Source organism: Pteropus alecto, unplaced genomic scaffold (genome assembly GCF_000325575.1).
Source record: "Pteropus alecto unplaced genomic scaffold, ASM32557v1 scaffold69, whole genome shotgun sequence".
NCBI lineage: Eukaryota > Metazoa > Chordata > Mammalia > Chiroptera > Pteropodidae > Pteropus > Pteropus alecto.
Genome location: NW_006494610.1, coordinates 386,176 through 411,007, shown reverse-complemented (window position 1 = coordinate 411,007; position 24,832 = coordinate 386,176). Strand labels below are relative to the sequence as shown.

General features: G+C 35.7%; 1 protein-coding gene across 2 annotated transcripts in view; it reads left to right on the top strand.

The window, feature by feature from the left end:
- Nucleotides 1–24,832, top strand: part of CDK14 (cyclin dependent kinase 14) — a 508,542-nt gene that overhangs the window by 370,369 nt on the left and 113,341 nt on the right. For both annotated transcript variants that reach the window (XM_006925698.3, XM_006925699.3), the window contains 2 exons: nt 1,102–1,165; nt 20,834–20,882. In XM_006925698.3, coding sequence (XP_006925760.2) covers nt 1,102–1,165; nt 20,834–20,882 — 113 coding nt within the window. The remainder of the gene's footprint in view (nt 1–1,101; nt 1,166–20,833; nt 20,883–24,832) is intronic.

Below are 24,832 nucleotides of genomic sequence, written 5' to 3'. Positions count from 1 at the left end.
GGCTTTATCTTTTGCCCTTTCTGACCTGTTTGACTCTTCATGTTGGTCCATGATTGTTTGAGTCAGAACACACCAGGGGTCAGTGTGGAAAAAGTAGGTGGACTAGATTCTCCCACACGGCCAGCACCTCCCTCACATGGCCGCATTTGCTCTCAGTGCAAAAATATCTAATAGATACGTAGTGCTTACTGCATGCCAGGTAGTGTTCTTTCCACAGATGAGGTAGGTCCTGGTCTCTCCTCCAGTTTACGAATGAGGCAATTGAAGCTAAGGGAGATTATTTCTTGCCCACGGTCACATGACTAGTAAGTAAGTAGTGGAGCCAGGAGTCTCTCTCCAGGCTCTGGGCTTTTAACCCTTCGACTCCATGATCATTGAATAAGATAGCAATAGATGGTGGAGTTGGAAGTTCAGACGGAGCGTGCCCAGCTATATGTGAGTTGGCATTGCCCTTAAACCCTTTTAATCAGATTGAACATTGTGGTGACCGAGGAGCACACAGGGAAAGAAGGTCGAAGTGCGGAGAGAGAAAGGGAAAAGTGTAGGGAGAACAGTGTTTTGGTACAAGGAAACTAAGTCGTGTAATTAAATACGTTGCCTGTGATGAGCAGCTGGGCCAGGAGAAGATAGGGACCTCCCAAGCTGTCTGTCCTGCTTCATCGAAACATCCTGATGTTCAGACAGAGGGTGTGGGAGGAAGAAATGACAGAATTCTTAGAACTGTTAAATGATGAAACATCTGATACCGGCCGGAGTGAAGGGTGAAATAATCATGAGGGGCACGGACATACTTTATTCAGTTGCATGAAGATGACAACTCATCATTTGAGCCCTAAACCTGCTCATTAAGTTTGGAACTGATAAAACGCAGCCGATGTAGCTTGCCTTCCTGCATTCAGCTGTGTCTGTTAAGACACAAACATTCGTCTTGGGCGGCTCTTTTGCTGGGTTGGTTTTTCCTGAAATAAAATCCCTGGCACACAATAATGGAAAAAAGAAATCCAGAGTTCATCATATTCAGTGTACTGTTTTCTACACTGGAAGATTTTGAGTGCTTTGGAAGTAATAATTCTGTTTTCCCAATTTCCTGCTCTCCACTAGGTTCTTGGAACGCCAAATGAGGACACTTGGCCTGGAGTTCATTCTTTACCACATTTTAAACCAGGTACGTTTCATTAATTACAAATGACTAAATGCTTCCTACATGCAAAGGGTAAGGATATAAATGTTCCCCCTCAAGCTAATTAATATATTATCTTGAAAAATTCTAGTTACTTCTGCCATTGTATATTCTACCTATTAATGGAATTTTTTTTTTTATTTTTACATTTGTCTATAAATATCGAATAAATGATATCTCTCGTGAGAGATTTTCATCATAATGTGCTTCATTTGGTTAGACTGGATAATCTTAACATAACCATTGATTTTATCATCAGTTAGACTAGCATCCATGTCTACAAAACCAAAATTTAAATCGGAGTACTACACTGTGTGACTTCTTGTGATAATACTAAGAAAAGTATTAAATTGTAAAAAGAAAAATACCACATTTTGATTTCTTCCTTAAAAACTAGAAACATATGATCAAATTAATCTGAGTTTAAACATACTAAATGTTCCGAGTGTCCTATTGTACGATAGCGAGTCTTTTATAATGTAAATTATCTGAACCCCTAAACTGGAAAATCTTGAGAGAAAATGCAGAATTTTAAAAATAAACTGTCACTTTTCTCTAACCAGTAGGTGGCAGTCAAGAAACTTTTAGTTTTAGTACATTTAGAAGAATCTTAAACATGGTCTATTCAACTTTTGTAGGAGGAATGAAAGGTTTGGAATTAGAAATTTAATAAAAATCAGTGGAATGAATTATTGTAAAGTGAGTCTCTTGTTGGTTGTTTTTTTTTTTTTTTTTCTCCTTTACAAAACATGCTTTATAAAATGCAGACCCACCATAAAATTACTGAAAAGGATTTTGTGGAAGATCTAATAGTTCATTATTTTATGAAGGAAAAGAGCGCTGAATAATTCCTGTTAGGGGAGCCAAGTATATTCTTTTTCTCCTCTTCCCCTCTTTTGGGGGACCATCAGGAATAAATTATCAATCCCAAAGAATGACTGAATTGGGAAACTATTTTTATTCTTAATATTTTTCTTCTGAAAGTGTAGAGTGTGCTGAGAACTCTTTTATCTTCTTCAGTGCCCCAAGGACTCTTTGTACTTTTACAGAAATTTTTAAAGAACTTCTATGATCTAAAAGACTATAGAAACTTAACAATTTAAGATGGATTTTCTTCTCTCTCTTTTTTTTTTTTTTAATGAAGCAAGAATCATCCTCTAACTGCTCCAGTTGTTCCTGATGGAGGCTAAGTGAGAACACAGTTCTTTATAAACGTTCCAAATGTAGGCTCTTAGAGAAAGTTAGCTTCCTTGCATTAGTATCTAAAGTATGAAGTCTTGGGAAATAAAACAGAGAAAGATGTGAAAAGATTTTAAATGAGTAAAGTTAGAGGCAGAAAGGAACAATTAAGGCAGTCATTTCGCCTGCCAAGTTTTTGTACTATTAAACATGGAGTAATTTGTTTATTTTGGTGTAAATAGAACTTATCCTCATTAACAACATACAAAAGCATTTATTAAATTGTATTCTGGAAAGTAATATGATATAGTGCAAAATAAGCTCACAGGTTGGGAATTTCATGAGATTAGGGACTGTGCATAGTATATATTTTGGTGTTCAATAAACATTTGTTGCTCTGAATTATAATGAGTGTTTAAAATAGACATTACTTATGTGACTCCTCTGATAGACATATGTATGTGTAAGTTATTATATTACGTTCACATGTCACTACAGACACATGATACACAGAAGGTAATGGGGGTCCAGAAGAATAACGTTTAGTTGGTTTAAGGTGTGGGTGCTAACAAGCAAGAAAGATATTCCCAGCAGTGCTTGGGGCTTGTGGATGAGTAGATGTGATCAATGCTTCTCCACTTGGCTTGGGAGGAGTTAAGGGGAGACAAGATAATAGACTGAGGTAAAGGAATCAAATCTGTGAGCCCTTCCATGCAGCATATAACCAGACCATCAAGGGTCCTAGTCTCTGACTGTCTGGGCCTCATACTCCAGAGGAAGAAGATACACATTCCCAGGGGAGAAAAATATCAGTCTATGGTCTCACCTCCACGCCTACCCACAAAGAGTGCCTTAGAAAGTCAGGGAAAACAAAAAAGTCTGAGCCATGAGGACATACTGTTTTTTGTTTTGTCTAACAGGCTTTATTTTTTAGAGCAGTTTTAGGTTCATAGCAAAATCGAGTGGAAGGTACTGAGATTTCCCAGATACCCCGACACGTGCACAACGTCCCCATTATTATCATCCCCCACCAGAGTGGTGCATTTTGTTCCATGGATGATCCTTTGCAGACACGTCAGTATCACCCAAAGTCAACAATTTACATTAGGGTTCATTCTTGGTGTCGTACATCCTGTGGGTTTAGACAAATGTATAATGACATGTACCCACCGTTACAGTATCATACAGAGCGATTTGACTGCCCTAACAATTTTCTGTGCTCTGCCTATTCATCCCTCCTCCCTTCTAACCCTTGGCAGCCACTGACCTTTTTACTCCATAGTTTGTTTTCCGGAATGTCATAAATGAGAGAGAAAGCCATCAAGATATTTGAGGGAAGAACTTTCCAGACAGACAGAACAGCAAGTACAAGGGCCCTGAAGTGGGAGAGAGAATGGTTGAAAAATGAGGTCAGAGGCAGCAGGGCTGAGACAGCTCATTTGAGTCTTGAGGGCTAGTAGGAGTCCTTCATCATTTACTCTGAACACGATAGAAAGTGCTGGAAGGTTAACAGACAGCGCACGATCTGGGTGACATTTTAGTAAGATCACTCTGGCTCTTGTGCTGAGACGAGGGGGCCAAGGCAGAAGCAGGAAAACCAGTGAGGAGACGATGACAAGAATCTAGGAGAGAGGTGATGAAATGTGCCATAAATAAAATTATCTACCTTTTCAACTTCTTTGTTTTCCCTTGGAAAGTATAGCAAAACTGAAGCAACATTTTAAGAACAGTTGTTAAAAAATTAAAAGAATAATTAGATAACAACTGGTTTATTCCTTGGTATTTAGCTTGTATATATCCTCTTCTGCTCTTACATTTATGCTAACACAAAATTCCTTAACTTCGCCATATTCCCATAGCAACCAGGCAGCTGGGACAGACCACAGTGGCATAAAATAAATAAATAAATATGTTGCACATGCACAAGTGTGTGTGTGCGCGCACGCGTGTGTGTGTGTGTGTGTGTGTGTGTGTGAATACTATATATAATGAGTCTAACCTTGGGAGCTGCTGCTTTTCCATCATTTACTTCTGTTTAAATTTATCTTAAAAGAAATGGGACGTGGATCTATTTCTTCTTTGAACCTGATTGCCTTCCGTTTCTTTTCCTTCACCCTCAGGGTTCTGTGGTTTACAATCTCAAAAGTAGGGGTGTCTCCATCTCTCCCTCCCCTTTTCCTTCCTCCCTCCCCCTCATTCCCTCCTCTGCTCTCTTCCCTCCTTCTCTCTCCCCATGCTCCCTTCTCCCCTTCCCACTCTTTCCCTCTCTCCCTCTCTTCCCTGTCATATAGGAGTGTCTCCCTAAGAGGTGAGAGGTTACACTGTGATATCCTATCACTTAAGTAATTCTGTCACCTCTGATTAGATTCATCACAGGACAAGCCCCATTCTCTAACCAAAAATATGAGTCCACTGTAAAATTAAGACATTTTTCCCTTCACTTGTTTCAGTTACTCATTCACAGGATGCTTTTACACAACGCTTCAGTTAACTTCCGGAGTAGTAAGTCCTCCCGGAGAGAATCACAGGACGCTTTCCCCTGCCTGTTTTGCCCATCACTACTTTATATTCACAGAGGCAGCATGGCTCATGTACCTTGGGGGAGGTGATGCTTGAAATTCTTGATTGTAAGACAGATGTGGTATTCATTTTCTTCAAAACCCATCTTGCATACATATTTGAGGAGTTGTTTGGCCTTTGTAGAACTGTGGCAATCCTGGATCAGGGCTAAACGTAGGTAGATGTTTGCGGTTCTCCCAACTGGTAAAATCAGGGTGAGGGATTGAAAATTCTGAGAAGGCTTCGGGATTTCCTGCTGCCACCAAAAACCCCAGGATTGCTTGAGCTAGGAGTGTGAGCGGTGTTTTGATTGTACCATAACTAGGCAAAATTGGACAGTAGAGCTGGACGACGCATGAGGGGCCATCTTGTCCTGCTCTCGCCTTTGTAAGGTTGGGAAACTGAGTCAGTGATGTTAAAGAACTTCCCCAAAGTTAGCGTCAGAGGCGGAGGTAGGTCCAGTTCTGCTTGGGTTTCAGTTCGGTGCTCTTTTCCAGTGTGCATTGTGAAAAGTTATGATATTGGGCCTGCATCGGGATTTCTCACTGACCTTCCAATGAATATTTTATTGACAATTAGTCGATTAAAAACATGTCAAAAGAGTAAAGAGGATTTGATCTCTGTATTTGGTAAAATACATCAAACTGCAAATATTGCTTTCTATAAAATAGTTTGGTCCTGAAATAATATGTAGACTCCATGTCTGATACTTTTAATCATCTCTTAAATGCTTCCAACAAAAGAGGCATTCAACAGCTATTTTATGACAAATTATTATTCAGGAATTTAAAAAAGGAAGGCACTGTAAAATTCAGGGAGAAAAAAATGCTGCTGGAACGGAAGCAATTAAAAGTAATGAAATTTAGACTAAAATAATTCTATTTTCTCAAATCAAGCAAGAGAACAGAGCATTTCTAAAGTGATTATATTATTCCTAAGAGAAATTTATCTGATACAAGAGGCCGTTTGATTAAGGAAAGTTTGATGAAGAAGAATTCATTACAATGAATGAAGATAAAAACAGAAGAATTTACCATTGGAGGCAAATTACAGAACGGTAGCATTTTATTTTATTTTATATTTATTTTTCAATTACAGCTGAAATTCAGTATTATTTTATGTTAGTTTCAGGTGTACAGCATAGTGGTTAGACATTTCTATGATTTACGAAGTAGTCTCCATAATTAGTCTAGTACATACTTGGTGTTATACATACTTATTACAATATTATTGAATATATTCTTATGATGTACTTCACATCCCCATAACTATTTTGTAACTATCAATTTGTACTTTTTAATCCCTTCACCTTCATCACCCAGTCCCCCAACTCCCCTCCCATCTGGCATTCACCAGTTTGTTCTCAGTTTTATCTATGAATCTGTTTATGTTTTATTTACTTTGATCTTTAGATTCCACATATAAGTGAAATTATATGGTATTTGTCTTTCTCTGTCTGGCTTATTTCACTTAGCATAATACCTTCTAGGTCCATCCATGTTGTCACAAATGGTAAGATTACATTATTTTTTATGGCCAAGTAATATTCCATTGCATATATGTACCACAGCTTCTTTAGCCAGTCATCTATTAATGGGCTCTTAGGTTGCTTCCGTCTCTTGGCTGTTGTAAATTGCGCTGCAGTGAACATAGGGATGCATATGTCTGTTTAAATTAGTGTTTTGTTTTCTTCAGGTAAATATCCAGAAGTGGAATTTCTGGATCATAAGGTAGTCCTATTTTAAATTTTTTGAAGAACCTCCAAACTTTCCCATAGTGGCTGTACCAGTTTTCAGTCCTACCAACAGTGAATGAGGGTTCCCTTTTCTCCACATCCTTGCCAATGCTTATTTTTTGATTTATTGCTTATAGCCATTCTGACAGGTGTGAGGTGATATCTCTTTGTGGTTTTAATTTGCATTTCTCTGAAGCTCAGTGACATTGAGCATCTTTTCATATGTCTGTTGGCCATCTGTATGTCCTCTTTGGAGAAGTGCCTATTCAGGTTCTTTGCCCAGTTTCTAAATTGGGTTGTTTGTTTTTTTGGTATTGAGAAGTATGAGTTCTTTATAAATTTTGGATATTAACCCCTTATTAGATATATCATAGGCAAATATCTTCTCCCATTTAGCAGATTATCTTTTTCATTTTGTTGATGGTTTCCTTTGCTGTGCCAAAACTTTTTAGTTGGATGTAATCCCATTTGTTTATTTTTTCTTTTTTCCCCTTGCCCGAGAAGCTATATCAGAAAAAAAATTACTAAGAGCAATGTCAGAGAGTTTGCTGTGTATGTTTTCTTCTGAGAGTTTTATAGTTTGCCATCTTACATTTACATCTTTAATCCATTTTGAGTTTATTCTTGTATGTGGTATAAGGAGGTGGTCCAGTATCATTTTTTTTTTTTTTTGCATGTATCTGTCTAGTTTTCCCCACACCGTTTATTGAATAGACTGTCTTTATTTTATGTTCTTGCCTCTTTTGTCATAGCTTAAATGACCACATAGGTGTGGATTTATTTCTGGGCTCCCTAGTCTATTCCATTGATCTATGTGTCTGTTTTTACGCCAGTTCCATGCTGTTTTGATTACTATAGCCTTGTAATATAGTTTGATATCAGGTAGTGTGATACCTCCAATTTTGTTCTTCTTTATCAAGATTTCTGTGGCTATTCAGGGTCTTTATGGTTCCATATACATTTTAGGATTGTTCTAGTTCTGTGAAAAATGCCATTGATATTTTGATAGGAATTGCATTGAATCCATAGATTGCTTTGTGTAGTATGGCCATTTTAACAGTGTTAATCTTGTCTATCAATGAGCATGCCATGTGCTTCTATTTATTTATATCTTCTTCAGTTTCTTTCTTTAATGACCTATAATTTTCTGAGTATAGGTCTTCTGCCTCCTTTAAATTTATTCCTTGGTGTTTTTCCTAACGCAATTTTAAATGGGATTGTTTTCTTAATTTCTCTTTCTGGTAGTTTGTTATTGGTGTATAAAAATGCAAGTGATTTCTAAGTATTAATTTTGTATCCTGTTACTTTATTGAAATCATTTATTAGTTTTAATGATTTTTTGGTGAAATATTTAGAGTTCTCTAAATATAGTATCATGTCATCTGTAAATAACAAGTTATTTTTACTTCTTTTTCTTCTTTTACTTCTTTTTCTTGTCTGATTGCTGAGGCTAGGACTGCCAACACTGTCTTGAATAAAAATGCTGAAAATGGACAACCTTGTCTTGTTTCTGATATTAGGAAAAATGCTTTAACTTTTCCCTGTAGAGTACGATGTTAGCTGTGGGTTTGTCATATATGGCCTTTATTATATTAAGGTATGTTTCCTCTATTCACACTTTTCTGAGAGTTTGTATCATAAATGGATGCCAGATTTTATCAAACGTTTTTCTGCATCTATTGATATGATCATATGATTTCTATCTTTCAGTTTGTTAATGTGGTATATCACATTAATTGATTTGCAAATATTGAACCAACCTTGCAGGAATAAATCCAACTCAATCATGGAGTATGATCTTTTTAACGTATTGCTGAGTTTAGTTTGCTAATATTCTGTTGAGTATTTTTGCATCTATGGTCATCAGGGATATTGGCCTATAATTTTTTTTTTTTTTTCGTAACGTCTGGTTTTGAAATGAGGATAATGGTGGCCTTGTAAAATGAACTTGAGAGCCTTCCCTCATCTTGAATGTTTTGGAATAATTTGAGAAGAATAGGTGTTAATTCTTCTTTGACTTTTTGGTAATTTGCCCCTGTGAAGCCATCTAGTCCAAGACTTTTGTTTGTTGAGAGTTTTTTGATGACTAATTAGATTCCATTAGTAGTAATTGGTCTGTTCAGATTTTCTGTTTCTTCTTGACTCATCTGAGAATGATATATATATATATATATGAAAAAACATAGTATGTATAGGGTTTAGTACTATCTGTGGTTTCAGGCATCTTAGAACATATATCTCTCACAGGTAAGTGGGGGGGGAGACTATTGTAACAATTCACTTTCTCACCGATAAACCTGTAGGTGGGATTATCTTTATGAATTGTGGAAACTCATTTCAGTGCAAAGCAGAGAATATCTGTATTGACTTTCTCGGTATCTGCTTCAAGAATTTTACATTTATTTTCACTAGAGGGCATCCATAATGGTGGAGACTAGCAGAGCATCTAGGAAATGCCTGAGAAAATTTAGTAAGATTAAATTTTCAAGGAGAAGCAAAGTTCTTCAGATTGCAGCTTGAACAACAACAATTTAAAAAATCCTAAGTAGTAGACTGATTTCATTACTCTTACTCTTGGAATTTTATAAAATTCGGTTTGGTGGACATGCATACTGCATCTCACCAAAGTTGATATGGAACATCAATTACTAAATAAAAACTTCTCTGTCTCTTCAGTAATCCTGTTACTCCCCACCCAAGAAGATTGATATTCTTATATACTGTCCAATTTGTATGATTTGGTTAAAATCATATCTAAGAAAAGAAATTAAAATTTTAGCCTAAGGGGTAGAGATCAAAATTAAATGAAGACACAGATAATTTTTAAGATACTGAAGGAATTGTCATCTCCTTCAAAATAGGACATTAAAGTTGTTATGTGCCATTGGCATTACCATGAACCAGCCATACATTATTGCTTTCTTTAATTTGTAACTTGGTGTTTAATATTTGTCCTGCTCACAATGCATGCCAGCAAGAGTATAGCTAGAAATCTATGCATTGCTAAAAGTCTTCCATATCTCTTGATTCTGAACAACTTTAAAAATCAAGATCTTAGGAAGGATGATGAGGAGATTGGAAGTTCAGATCTAAAACAAGAAAACTCGATTCCCATGTTCACTTTGAGTCTCGACCACACCATGCTTTGAGTAGGAAGCAGTGTCTCCAGGGAAGGAGTGGGGCTCCACAGACCAAAGCCTTGCGCAGTTGACCATCTCGAACAGTGATTCCACGGCAGTATGAAAAACTCATGACTAACTGGTTGAACCAAGGGTAGGAAGGAAGAAGGATTTTCTCTCTTCTGTCTCTGGGACGTTGGAAATACAGAGAACAGCATGGTGTTTGTAATCTGCAAAGTTGGGCACATTTTTTGCATTTGAAAATTCTTAGAAACTATTATCAAAAATTTAAGTGCTAATTGGCTGGTGATGCTATTTGCGTTGTACAATTTTAACTGTTTGCCAAATGCTTTCACGTGCATTATCTGACAAGGCCCTCGTAACAGACAGGTAGACAGGAAGATGGAAGAAGCTGAAGCTTGTTGTAGAAACCCCTCCCTCATGGTTTAAGGTAACCCTGGGCCAGAACTGGATGTAGTAGTCAATTCCTCCATGTTTAAAACACACCACTCCAAAGCCAGTGGTATTTGTTAAGTATTTGTTAATTGATCACACCTGTGTAGTGAGCTGGGTTTCAGTTAATCTTGCCTGAGTTCTGCAGGGCTTGCCTCCAAGCTGCAGGTTGGGTTCAGGTCTTTCCACATGTCTCTCATCTCTCGTGGAGCAGCAGCTAAAAAATAATGCTCTTCTTGTGACAAGACGCAGAAGTACAAGGGGAAGGCCCAGCGCCACAGGCACATTTCAGATCCCCGCTGATGTCACTGCTACTAACATCCCATCGTTCACACAAAATATCAGTGGAGCAGAAAAGTATACCCTGCTCATGAAGGTGGGAAGAGGGGAGAGAGGAAATATTTGATTAATAATAATCTAATGTTCCATACTAGGTCTTCTCACTTAGTAGGTTTGTCAGCTACTCCTGGCTAAAATAAATTAATTGCCTTCTTTAAAATGATGCTGACTTTAAAACTCCTTTAAGCCAGTGTCATAGGGCTTCTGCTGCAAGACAAACACTTGATGATGGAATAATTCTTATGCTAATACATAGGTGAAAAAAAATATATTGGTTTCCATTATTTAAGGAGTAATATTTTACCCCCAAATATTCAAGTCAGACCAATAGGGTGATAAACTGACTATTAATAATTAGCTCAGTTGTAAGATCCGATGAAATTTTCTTCATTTATACGTGTCCTTGATACAGCCCTATCAGAGGGCTAACAGATAATAGTATTTGCAGTAGAAATTATTTTAAGAGGATACAAGTGTGTGAGTACCCAGATGCCTTTGCCTCTAGAGCCAGCTTTGTAAACCCAATTAATAATCTCTTGACTGTAAAAGAAAGGAGAATTTATGTTCTCTCAGAATGCCAATCCTTGCTCTCCGCTGGTACTTTAGAAGCATAGAATTACATATAAGGTCTTAAGAGTATTGACGTGTCTGTGATTTCTGCTAATTTCTTTACCTGTCGCCTCAAGAGGGATAGTTTGGGGTAGCTAGGCATTTACCCTCCTTAGAGTAATATTGCTTTTAACATACCATATGTCTGCCTTGTATATGTATAACATAACTGTGCCAGATGCCCAGTTTCTCAGGCATATTATTAAAAGCAGTTGTAGTAGTAATAATAGCTAACAGGTATTGAATGTTTATTATGTGTCAGGCACTTTTATTAGCTCTCAAGATGCATTTTCTTATTGAACATTCACAGTTAACTCTATAAGATAAATACTGCTATTATCCCTTTGTGTGGTATAGGGAAACTGAGGCACCAAAAGATTTTTTGTTTTGTTTTGTTTTGTAAGTAATATGTCTAAGGCCACTAGAACTTGGAAGACATTTGTTCAGCATGTGCCGTGTATACAAGACAGATTTGTTCTCCTAGACTTAAAAGGGTAAGACACTTGCAGCATGTGGAAAGAGAAGTTGAGAGTAGGGAGAGTATGTTGTGCATGTTTTCTTTTTAATAGGCTTTATTTTTTTTAGAGCAGTTTTAACAGCAAAACTGAACAGATGGTACAGAGATTTCCCATATGCCCCTTGTCCCCACACATACACAATCTCCCCCATTATCGGCATCCCTCACCAGAGGGGTACATTTGTTACAATCAGTGATCCTACACTGACACATCATTATAATCCAGAGTCTATAATTTACATTAGGGTTCTCTCTTGGTGGCGTACATTCAAAGGGTTTGGTCAAATGTGTAATGACATGTGTCCATCATTACAGTATCATACAGAGTAATTTCACTGCCCTAAAAATCCTCTGGGCTTCATCTATTCATCCTTCCCTCTTCTTTAGCCCCTGGCAACCCCTGATCTTTTTACTATCACCATAGTTTTGCCTTTTCCAGAATGTCGTATAGTTGGAAGTACGTTTTTTATTGCAGGTTACAGGAGCTTCGATTTGTTTGTGCTGCTTGGGGATCCCAGCCCTTTGGTAACCAGACTGGGAGAAGAGCCCTGATTCAGCCTCTGCCACCAGTCTGCCTCACGGCCTCGGGCAACTTGACCTTTCTAACCTCAGCTTACTCTTTTGTAGCATTAAGTGGTTAGACTACCTGATTGCTCCAGTCCTGTATAGCTCACACTTCCTCTAGGGAGGTTCTGAGTGCTCTCTTCCTGATCTCTTTCCCCTTTTGCAGAGTTTAGATGGAGGGATGGGTGGAAACACTCAGAAGTGAGACAAACTCTTTCTTCTTTGTTTTCTGGGCTCTGTAAAGATTCATTCTAATTTGTGAATAGTACACCGTAGACTTTAATAAAATGCCTAACTGATTCAACTTCACCTCTCTAGAGAAAAACGTCTCATGGAAAGAGAAGTAGTTAGTACTTGACTTTTAGACTGAGAAGTCCTCGCCTGGGATATGCACTCACACACATATTTGATTGTAAGAAAAACCAAATGCCATCAGAAATAAGAGCGTTTAGCGACTATAGCAGAACGTTTGTTTCTAGAAGTTGCTCAGAGATTACTCACTTTTAAAAGCACACCATTGGTAATTGAAGGATGATTTGCGGCACCCAAAGAAGGCCAAGATGCTGCAGTCTCCTGTTTTCAGAACTGAAGATGGCTACTGAGCATTTTGAGATAGCTACTCTGAGTGACAGAGACAGGGCGGTGCAATTCTGTGCAACATTAATATGTCACATCGGAGCCCCTCACCGATAACTCTAGAGCTGTGTCAAATCTTAATCGTTATCTATTTTGACAATATCAAGTGTTTTATAGCTGTGAATTGTGATTGTGCAAACATACATATTTTTTCTAAAATGCCTGTTTGGATCACTGTGCTTTTTGGAGCTGACCAAGATATCTAAAATTCCCATAATTTAGAACTAGCATAGCCTTCTCTATTTGGGGTAAACGCCTTCTACAGTGCATGAATTCTGCTTTACTTCTGTTCTAAGGATTATAGATGGTTTCAATCCATCTTTTTTATATCTTGAGTAGAGTATCAACTGAAATGTTTACTGCTGGCTTGGTCTTCCTAGTAAGTATGAAAAGGTGAAATCTTGCGAATGCTTGTTAATATAGTTTTCTTCTATTGGTGATCCCGTAGTATTGGGTCCTATGATTTATTGTGAGCAACTTATGACCTCGTATGTTTTGTACACTGCTGTATCCCACAGTGCCTAGAACAGTGCCTGGCAAACAGCAGGCATACAATAAATATTTGTAGAATGGATGAGAGAATGAATGAATACTCGTGCCTTCTTTTCTGAAAGATTTAAGGATATTATCTGTTACCTAAACAATAAAGGGTGATTGTTTGAAATGTCACCAGAGTCATTTGTCAACAGTTCACCCTTCTACAGGACTGGAGCTTTTTTTTCCTCCACTGAAGCAATCTCGAGGTCTTCCAGTCACATACTTCTGCCAGGTGGTAGGATGGCCATGGCTTTTTGTGTAAATTGTTACTACTTTCTTACAAGCTCTGTAAGGAAAAATAAATGCATTTGTTCAAATGCAAAAATCCTAAAGAACTTAATTGTGAATAGTCAAATATATGGTTTAGAGGAGTTCATTATGAAGTATATCTAACATTTCCTATGGCATTTTATACATACTCATTTTTATATTGACATGTGTATTCCATGGTATTATTTACACTGGATGATATTAAATCCATTTGCAAAAGATATACTAAAATTTGACACTTTTTACGATCTCTATTGCCACTACTCCTTTACCTCCTCTCACTCCACACCGCCCCCAACTTCCCCTCCCCCCCCCCAAAAGGAAGACAGTGTTAGCTTACAAATTCTGGCTTAGCCTTGCAAGACCTTCGAATATACTTGGTGTTTTTTATTTGATGGTGGATTTAACTATTTATCTTATTTTTTGTTATTGAAGTTAAACACATAGCAGTGTTTTATAGTATGCGCAAAAGAAATTGTGAAAAGGGAATGCGGAGAATAACAATTAAAATTATTCTTCTGGAGCATATCATATATACTGATATGCAAAAGAGTTATTTCCAGTTTAGGTTTTATCTTCACTTGGATTCAAGTCTGCTTTCACAATGCCCTCCAGCCATTTAGGTGTAGCTCTTTTAAGCTGGGCCATTTTGGAATATGTAGCATTGTTCTCCAGTTGTTTTCCTATGGACTTTCAACGCATTGTGTTGTAGCGCATAAATAAACATGGCAGTCTGAGGGAACACCTTCCCAGCCTTCGGTCCCCCTACCCTCATCATGTTTCATAGCAAGTGATTTCTTCCCTTGTACGCTCTCCTCTCTGGTCTCCCACTGTGCGTGATCATCCTCTGCAGTGTCCCTGCAATAAGAGAAGGTGAAAATCAGCCTGCAGGTTTAAATTAATTGCGTTCCTCAGTTATGCTATGAGTTAACCAGTGCTTTAAATCACAACATTTTAAACTTCTAGTTTAAACATAATTGGTAAGAGAAAGCTGACCTTAAAGTAGTCAGTGACAGAGTAAACTTAACGGAAGAAGAACAGTGTAAAACACTCATATGCAAATACTCAACTAATCTGATAAATTTATTCATAGGCAGCGGATATCTATTTTATTAAATATACGTGTTATTGATTTAGGACACTAATATAAACTTATTGTTTTCAAAACTTACATGGCTAATTGTGTTGCTTTTATTCAAATAGAACATTGCTTTTATTCATGATGGAAATAGTTTTTAAAATATAATCTTTTAGTCAAATATAAACGTAATGCATGCTCATTGCAGAAAATGTTAGAAGAGGCTCCCTTCCAAATTGTGTACCTTAGAAGTTAAGATTTTCATGATGCTGTTGGGTTTAAGAGATCAGGTCCTGTGTAGGTTACTCAATCTAGTTTCAGATATCTGAGTTTATCCTGTCTTTATTTGGAAAAGAAACAGATGCGGTTAGTGGCTCTGCCTCTGGGCTCCCAGGGGACTGTGTCCATATCCACATTGTAGCACTTTTCACTCTGTATTTGCAATTCTGTATTTACATTTCTGTAACACTGAACTTTATAACCAGGACTTACTCATTTTTGTGTGCCCATTGCCCAGTCCAACGCCTGGCATACAAGCGGGTACCCAGGTGACATTTGCTAAAAGAATTAAGAGTTTATGTGAAGTGATAGAAGGTAAATGTAGGATGTTTCACTATCAATTTTGGCTCTTATGCACAGATAAAATTGACATATTGTATCTAAGAAAAAAAAATTCTATTAGCATATCCTGTCAAGCTCTAAATAGAAGCAGTTCTTAGAACTAATATTTATGTGTCGTCATTAATTGCTGAGACTAATAATTTACTTGGAAATGCAAGATCGTATTAATTTTATCTGTAATGGAATTCTCGTTCTTCCTGAAATCATAGCAATTGTTAAAATTGCTTCATGGGGAGGACAAAGTTAAGGCAATCAAATTTGTTTTACAAGGACATTTGATGTAATTAATTTTTAAAATATATCTTACTTTTTTAAACCAGACCAGATAATAATAATGATTTTTAAAAACCTTTATAAAAAGAACCATTCTTCCCATTTCTCCTTTCGTTGTCAGTTAATCCTCAAACCTAGAATATGCCTTTAAATTTCTTCTGTACACCAACTGGCTATGTTTCATCTGGTATAATGCAGTCTTGTAGAGAGTAACTCAGACATTAGACATTCTTTTGAAACAAATAAATACATAATTGTTCATGAGCACTTTTGCCTATAGCTTCAGAGCAACAGATATTTATAATACGGCCTGATCTTCAGCTAATGCACAGCATGATAGCATAATGGTTAGCTTCTGTACTAATTGGTCAATGCCTGTGCTTTGCAGGTTATTAAATATTTTGACAGCAACCCCTTCTCGAATGATGACTCTGAGACTCTACGAGAACTTTAAATAACTTTAGAAACATCATGGAAAGATTAATGTGTTCTCAGGGGAATGTTTGAGTTGTATATGTAATTCCAAATCTTTGAAACCTGGAAACTGGGCATCAGTAAGTCCTTTCTGAGTCATCCTAACCCCTACCTTTCTGTCACACTCCACTTCCAATTTATCAATAAATTTTACTGGCTCTACCTTTTAAAAAGTTTCAGATTTCCCCCTTCTCACTGCATATACTCTGTTGCCAAGTCATATCACCTCTATCCTGAATGGGTGTAATAACCTTTTATTGGTCTCCCTGCTTCCAGACTTGCCTCCGGCAGTGTGTTCTCCAAACAGAAGCCAGCGTGATTCTTTAAAAAAAAAAAAAAGTCTAGACGATATTTAAAAGCCACAAAGGTTCTGCGTAAGCTGGTCTTCTGCCTTTCTGCCCCATCTCTGTCTCAGTCTCTACCCTTCTTTCCCGCTCTAGCCACCTTGTCCTCCAGGCTCACTCCAGCCTTGCATATTCCCTACTCACTGGAACATGAGCTCCCTATAGGCAGGAAGGTTTTCAGTTTGATTCTCTCCTGTATCTTCAGCCCCAAGAAATATACCTGGTGCAGAGTAGTTGCTCAATAAATAGTAATTGGATGAATGAATCCTTGCACAGTATTTCCAATCATTCCTTTTGAATAAACTCTGTGTTTAGAGATAGGAAGCTAAGTGTGTTCTTAAATTTCTGTTTGTTCTTCTGATCTAATGGTATTCTTCTATAGGAAACATATTGTAACAAAAGCAATATAAATCCTTTTGATTCTGTCCTTTAAAAAGCTTATAATTAAAAGCAGACAACACTGACAAAAGATACCAACAAAATATTAAGCAAAATTAAGCCCATCGAGTAGTAAATTATTAAAAAGAAGCAAGATCAATATGAAAAAGAAACCATTTAATTTTACTGGAGGATGTACAAACAAATCTCATCTAAATGGAAAGAAACATCATATTATTATGTATAAAAAATTTATATCATCCTTTCAGATAAATATATATTTTAATGAAACTCCAACCAGATTTCCAACAGGAACTTTGCTTATTTTGTTGGTTGACTGCTTTGTTTGAACCTCTCCTTTCCTCATGACCCAACCTAAAGTGTCGCTCTCAAATGGGTCACTCTACATCTCCTTGTTTTACTTTGTTAGAACACTGTCTTATTTCAAGCTTTATTCAAATATAATTGGCACACAACATTGTATAAGTGTAAGGTTCATAACTTAGTGATTACCACAATAAGCTTAGTTAACACATCCATCACTTGACATAGTTACAATTTTTCGTTGGTTTGTTTTGGTGTGGTGAGCACTTTTAAAATCTGTTCTCTTGGCATCTTTCAGCTATACCATGCAGTATTGTTCATTATAGTCACTGTGCTGTACGTTACATTCCCAGAACTTATTCATCTTATAACTGGGAGTTTGTACCGTTAGACTACTTTCACCCATTTTCCTGTGCCCCTGCCACCAACCACCAGTCTGTTCCCTGCTTCTATGAATTTGGATTTTTTTTTTAGATTCCACATGTAAATGAGATCATACAGTATTTGTCTTTCTCTGTCTGACTTACTTCACTTAACATACATAATGCCCTCAAGGTCTGTCCATGTTGCTGCAAATGGCAGAGTTTTCTTTTTTATGGCTGAATAATATTCTGTTATATGTATACACTATATTTTCTTTATCCATTCATCCATCTTAGGTTGTTTCCATATCTTGGCTATTGTAAATAATGCTGCAGTGAACTTAGGGGTGTAGGAATGTATTCGAGATAATGATTTCATTTCCTTCAGATATATACCCAGAAATGAAATTACTGGAGAATATGGCAGTTCTATTTTAAATTTTTTGAGGAACCTCTATACTATTTTCCATAGTGGCTGCACCAGTTTACATTTCCACCAAAAGTGTAGAAGGATTCCCTTTTCTCTACATCCTAGTCAGCACTTATCTCTTGTCTTCTTGATAGAAGTCATTTAAACAGGAGTGAGGTGACATCTCATAATGGTTTTGATTTGCATTTTCTTGATGATTGATTAGTGATGTTGATTTGCTAGGTAGTTGTTGGCCATTTGAATATCTTCCTTGGAAAAAAATGTCTGTTCAGGTCCTTTGCCCATTTTTAATTGGATTATTTGGAGAGTTTTTTGACTATTGAGTTATATGAGTTCTTTATATATTTTTGATATAAACCTCTTATCACATATGAGGTTTGCAGATATTTTCTCCCATTCTGCAGGTTGCCTTTTCATTTTGTTGATTGTTTCTTTTGCTGTACAGAAGCTTTTTAGTTTCGTGAAGTCCCCCTTGTTTATTTTTGCTTTGTGTATCATATCCATAAAATCACTGGTAAGTTTCCCTGTTTTCTTCTATGGTTTCAGTTCTTACACTTAATCCTTTAATCCTTTTTCATTTAATTTTTATGAGTGGTGCAAGATAGGTGTCCAGTTTCTTTTTTTTTTCATGTGCATATCTTGTTTCCCCAACACCATTTATTAAAGAAACTGTCTCTTCTCCATTGAGTATTTGGCTCCTTGTCAAATACTAGTTGACTTTATACGCATGAGTTTATTTCTGGGCTCTAGTCTGTTCTATTAGTCTATTGTCTGTGTTTATGCCAGTACCATGCTGTTTTGATTATTATAGCTTTTGTAATACAGTTTGAAATCAAAAAGTGTAATTCTTCCAGTTTTGTTCTTTTTTTCTCAAGATTGTTTTGACTAGTCAGGGTCTTTTCTGGTTCCATAAGAATTTTAGGGTGGTTTTTTCGATTTCTGTAAAAAAAAAAAAAAAAAAAGCCACTGGAATCTTGATAGGGATCACATTAAATCTATAAATGACTCTGGGTAGTATGAACATTTTGTCAATAATAATTCTTTCAATTATGAGCAGGAAACATCTCTATTTGTGTCTTCTTTAGTTTCTTTTATCAATGTCTCATAGTTTTCAGTGTACAGATCTTTCACCTCCATGGTTAAGTTTATTCCTAGGTATCTTACTGTTTTTGGTGCTATTGGAAATGGGATTGTTTTCTTTATTTCTTTCTTGGATAATTTGTTATCCATATATGGAAACACAACTGATTTTTGTATGTTGATTTTGTGTTCTGAATTTCCTTATTAGTACTTTTTTTATTTTTGGTGGAGTCTTTAAGATTTGATATATATATAATCCTGTCATCTGCAAACAGACTGTTTTACTTCTCTTCCATTTTGGATGCCTTTTCTTTCTTTCTCTCTTCTTTTCTTTTCCCTTTCTTTCCTTGCCTAATTTCTCTGGCTTACACTTCCAGTGCTATGTTGTATAGGACAGGTGAGAGTGGCCCCTTTGTCTTGTTCCTGATTTTAGAGGGAAAGCTTTCTCTTTTTCACCATGAAGTATATTAGCTATGGGCTTTATTGTGTTGAAGTACCTTCCTTTTCTATGCAATTCGTTGAGTGTTTTTATCGTGAATGGATGTTGAATTTTGTCAGAATCTTTTTCTGCGTTGATTGAGATGATCATGTAACTTTTATCTTTCATTCTATTAATATATCATATTTTTTGACTTCGATATGTTGAATCATTCTTATGTCCCAGGATGCATACTATAAAAGAGACATTATATTTTCATTACTGTGGGAAAATGAAAAGTAACCTGTTGGCATCTATTTAAATGTAAAATATGCATACCATTTGCCAAGTAGTTCTATATTCAGGTATCTATCCAACAGAAATGAGAGCATCAGTGTAAAGAGATAGATGTGGAAGGATATTTATTACAGCATTGTTTTTAAGGTGAAAGGAACTGGAAGCTACCTAAGTTTTCATTAGATTGAGAATGGCCAAATAACTTACAGTACTTCTATCCTATGGAATGTCAATAGAATTTTAAAACAATTGTTACGTCTGTTTTCCTGATTTGAAGGACTATCTACTATATATCATTACATGACTAAAAAATTTTCAGAGAATGTTTATTGTACGATCTGTTTTAAAAAATTAAAATGGTGTACATATTCGTATATATGGTTAGGTTTGTGTTTATTAACATAAGAAATATGTGGAAAGAGACATACCAGTCCATTAATAATCACTATATCATCAGGAGTGAAAAATGGGAACAGGAGAGATTATCAACATCTATTCAATGCTGCTTTTTTGTTTAACTTGGTAAAACAAATGTTACATTTTAATTTAAAAGATAATAAAGGTTGTTCAATGATAAATGTAAATATACATTAAAGGACATTGCTAGTTTGGCTTTGAGCATATGTAAATACCATATAGTATACGAAACGAAAGCCAGCATTACCGTATTTGGTTAGAGATGTCTTCATAAAGAATACAGCAGTTCTCACTTGACCAATGTGTCAGTATTCTCCTATAAATCGGCTTACATTTTGGAAGTTTGGAGTTTGTGTTTCTTTTTTTGACTCAATTAAAATTTAGTTATTGTAAGAGATAATCCTCAGGAAACCAGATTATGAAACAAATCACAATAGAAAATAACGCTTCATTGTTTAAAATGTTAAGATCTTCTTATTTCACTCTTTGTAACTGCTCGATCTAAAGATGGTCACCTACTTTGGCTAGCATAATATGGCTAAATCGAACGCTATCTTTTTAAAAGTCGATTTTTTAAAACATGCTTGCAATATGTATATTCGAAACAAAGATTGTTTATCATTTTTCTTTTTTATTTCAGAACGCTTTACCCTGTACAGCTCTAAAAACCTTAGACAAGCATGGAATAAGTAAGTCTTTGTACAGATTGTGCTCGTTTTCTCTCTCTCTCTCTTAATTTTTAAAACTCTCCTGATAAGTTGTCATGACATTTTTTCATTTTTTCATTAAATTATTCATTCATCCATATATTTAACCATTAACTAGTTATTAAGCCTTAACTGCGTGCCAGCCACAATCTTCAGCCTCAGCCAACACTGTGCATGAGTTTGGGTTCCTAGGGTAATGTGGCATTGCCTCAGAGTTGTAAATCCTAAAATTTATTGTGGTCAATCTTCTTGTAACTAATTTCAAGAAACATTTTGGCATCAGCAAAATAGCATTTGTTAAGTACAGTAAAATGATTGACTTTCTAATCTAAATAAAGTTGGTGCCAACCTTTGAGCTAAATAAAATTGATCTTTCAAATTTTTTCAGTTTATCTATTTTTCCCCTAAGCCTTATTGAGAAACTAAATACACACATCACTTGATGTATATGTACTCCATTTATTTAATTTCTATTCTCTTATCTGACCCGTTGAAATAGTTTTATTTTATTGGTTTTGATATTTGTTGACATCTGTATATCTGAGTTTCTCAAGTTATTTAGAGGTCTTTTATTGCAAGCCAACCTGTTAGTAAATCATTGAAAGTTGAAAAGTAGAGTAATTGAGTCACTCATTTCATTGTGAGTATCACGTTTCAAGCGTTATGCTGGGAAAACGTATCTAGAACTGCTTTGATAAAATAAACTATAATTTGTCATAACAAAAATTTAAGGGGAATTTAGTGTTATTGTCTCACTTTTTACTGTTATAACACTTTAATTTTAGATACCATCAGTTACGAAAATAAAAAATAAAACCTTTTTATAATAAATACTTTTAATTAATGCTGTCAGTAGATACAGTAGACAGCTTATTGTGAGGAATTCATGGAATAAATACATTAAATTCCTCAGTCGTTTATTTGAAAGATTTGGCAATTTATTTTGATTACATTTATACTTAGAAGAACATTCCGGTATAATTATTTTTGTCTAACACAAGGCTTTGCATTTGCCATTTGAAGTCTGTTCTTAACATCTAGAGTCTCCCTAATACCTAGGAAGGCATGTCCTCTGTGTTTCTCACCATTTGACCTCCCCGCCGCCCCCCCTGCGAAACACACACATACTTATTTTACTGACCAGTGGTCTAACATATTTTAATTAAGTGCTTTCATTGGCCTGGTATTATATAAGGTATATAGTTCCTACCTTAATGAAATGATCAAACACATTCCTCTCTCATAATTGCTCAAAAAAATCTTTTACATTCAGTCTGAAATACTGAAGGAAGTATTACATTTTCATGTAAAGGTTTTTAATTAGTTGATAGAATTATAGTTAATGATTTTCTTTTAATCTCTGCCATCACATTTAGTTTTAAAAAAAAAAATAGAAGTAACTCAAAGTTATTTTTCAACCAGGTAACCACTTTATGAAACAATTCTTGATAAAGCACTCGAATCTCTAACTTTATATCTGAATAGGAAAATCTGGCAAATCTATATATAGCATTTGTAGAGAATAGCCTCCAATTTAAATAACTCTCCATTTCCTTCCTTCAGAGAGACAGAGCTAGAATGGCCTCCAAATTGCTCAGGAAAATATATGGCAGCCCTTATCCCTTTAAAATTGTCTACAAAAAATGAGGGGAAGTTTGTGGACAGTGCTGCGATATTTCTTCCAACTGTCCTCTTGTGGATATGACCCTTCACCATTTACACCTGGCCCCCTCCATTCATTCGTTTTTGCGACTTGTATTTAGCCATCATAGTCACTCTAACATATACGCCCCAACAAATGGCCTTTCTTGTTCAACCATTCCATAGTGACTCGTGGGATGCCTCTCAGAGAAGATATTTAGTTACATTACTTTATCCCAGGAGAAACTAGATAAATTCATATCTTCCAAAAAGAAAAAGAAAATTGAAGTAGTATTCAGGTTTGCATTGTTTCTCTTCAGTCTGACCACTTACAATCTGATGCTTTCCTTTCTCTGAGAGGTTATCGTTTATGTCAACAACAAAAGTAGGTTCACTGAGAAAATTCAGGATATGCATCCTCTGATAGTGCTGCTTTAGAAATTTTAAAAACTATGTACATTGTTCTCAATCTCTAAATTTTTCTTAAAAGATGCTAAATGTCAATAAGTGTGCTTTTACTTTTGAAGACAGATAAGAATTTTTCAGAATATTATTTTTTACAAAATAAGAACACAGTTTCTCTTTAAAATATCGCTTTAGAGATATTTGATTTGTTATTTGCATTTTCCATAAACATAGGATTTGTAATTTTTCTACCAAAAACAAGGTCTAAAATACTGAAGGAAGTATTGCATTTTCATATAAAGTTTTTTTAATTAGTTGATAGAATTGTAGTTTATGATTTTTTTTAAATCTCTACCATTGCATTTGCTTTTTTTAAAAAAAAATTAGAAGTAATTCACAGTTATTGAATAAACTGAATCCCAACCTTAGATGACATTTAAAACATTTTAGGTATAATATTAAAAGCTGAGCTTGAGGTAAACTTTTAAAATTAGAAGCATGACTTGTTTAGAACCATGCTATTTTTAAGTCCCCTGTAAGTCTTGTTTTTGTTGCCCTAAGGATTTATTTCAGAAAACACTAAATAATAAAGTGATCACTAAAAGTATTATAAAAATACTTCTGGTATCCCAGTGTTATGTATTGAATCCTTAGAGCCAAGCTATAGCCTCTAGCCAATTCAAACCCAATACAATTCAGAGAGAACTGAGAATTCAGAGACATTAATTATGTTATTGATTCTTCCGCCAAATGGACTTGTGACCTGGCAACTGTCATTGACATTTCAACATTTCTCACTTCAGAGTGAGGTCTAGATTTGGAAGAACTGCAATTAAACAATATTAAGCAAGTGCCAGCTTTCTCCATCGCTGCTAACTAATTTGCTTGTCTACAGCACAATTACAAAACTGAAGCAATTGGTAAATTCTCTTGTACAGCAGTAATAGGTTCAAAATAGAGAGAACTCATTTACAAGAACTAATTTGAATTCAGTTTAGATGGGTTAATAAAAAATGGGTAGGTTAATATAAAGAAGTAAGTCACTGTTCAAAATTAAGTAATAATGTCTTTAAAAATATATATTAACTCAGCTATTAAAACTAGTGGATATGTTAACCTGTCTGAGAGAGTAAGAATTTCTTGAGAAATGAATCCTCAAGTCTCTTTGAACGGCTATAACGTCTGACCCAGATTATTTGGGGGCCAAGTCTGCCCTAGGTAACACCCATGCAGTTCCCTGCTGACTTCATTTATATAGTAACCGTGGGCATAATTTTACTCTTTGAAGGATATTTTTAGTATTCTGGGCAAACAAAGCACTGATGGGAGAAAAATATCAAAAGATCTAGCAGATATCTCAACTCAAAGGGATAATATAAAGGAGAAATCTTAATTATGGGATTGAGAATAATGAATATATATTAGTAAAGAAAAGAAAGTTGTTTTATTCCCTTATATTGGAAGTATATGTATGATCAGGGTGGGCTCTTCCTGCTCAAAGGGGATTTTGGACTACAGGGATACAAATCTTAACTTTATAAATACATGTACTGTTTTCTGACTGCCTTCAAAACATTCCATTTTATTTCATTGGAGTTATAAAGACTCTCCCTATTTTTCTTCCACATCGCTCTATTTATAGTTGTCTGACATTGGCATGTGTGTGCAATCAACCAAGAATTTCAGCCACTTAAAAGATCTTTTATTATTTTGGCTGGAGAAGAAGCCTTAGTATGTATTCTCCAGCAAAGTTAAGGGTAGGATTCCAGGAACACATTTGCTTGTTTTGGAACTTTTTAACAGCTGAACAGTTTTGGAGGTTTGAAAGTAACAAAAAAAAAAAAAAAAAAAAAAAAACATGAGGATAAACCACCAGCATCACAGAA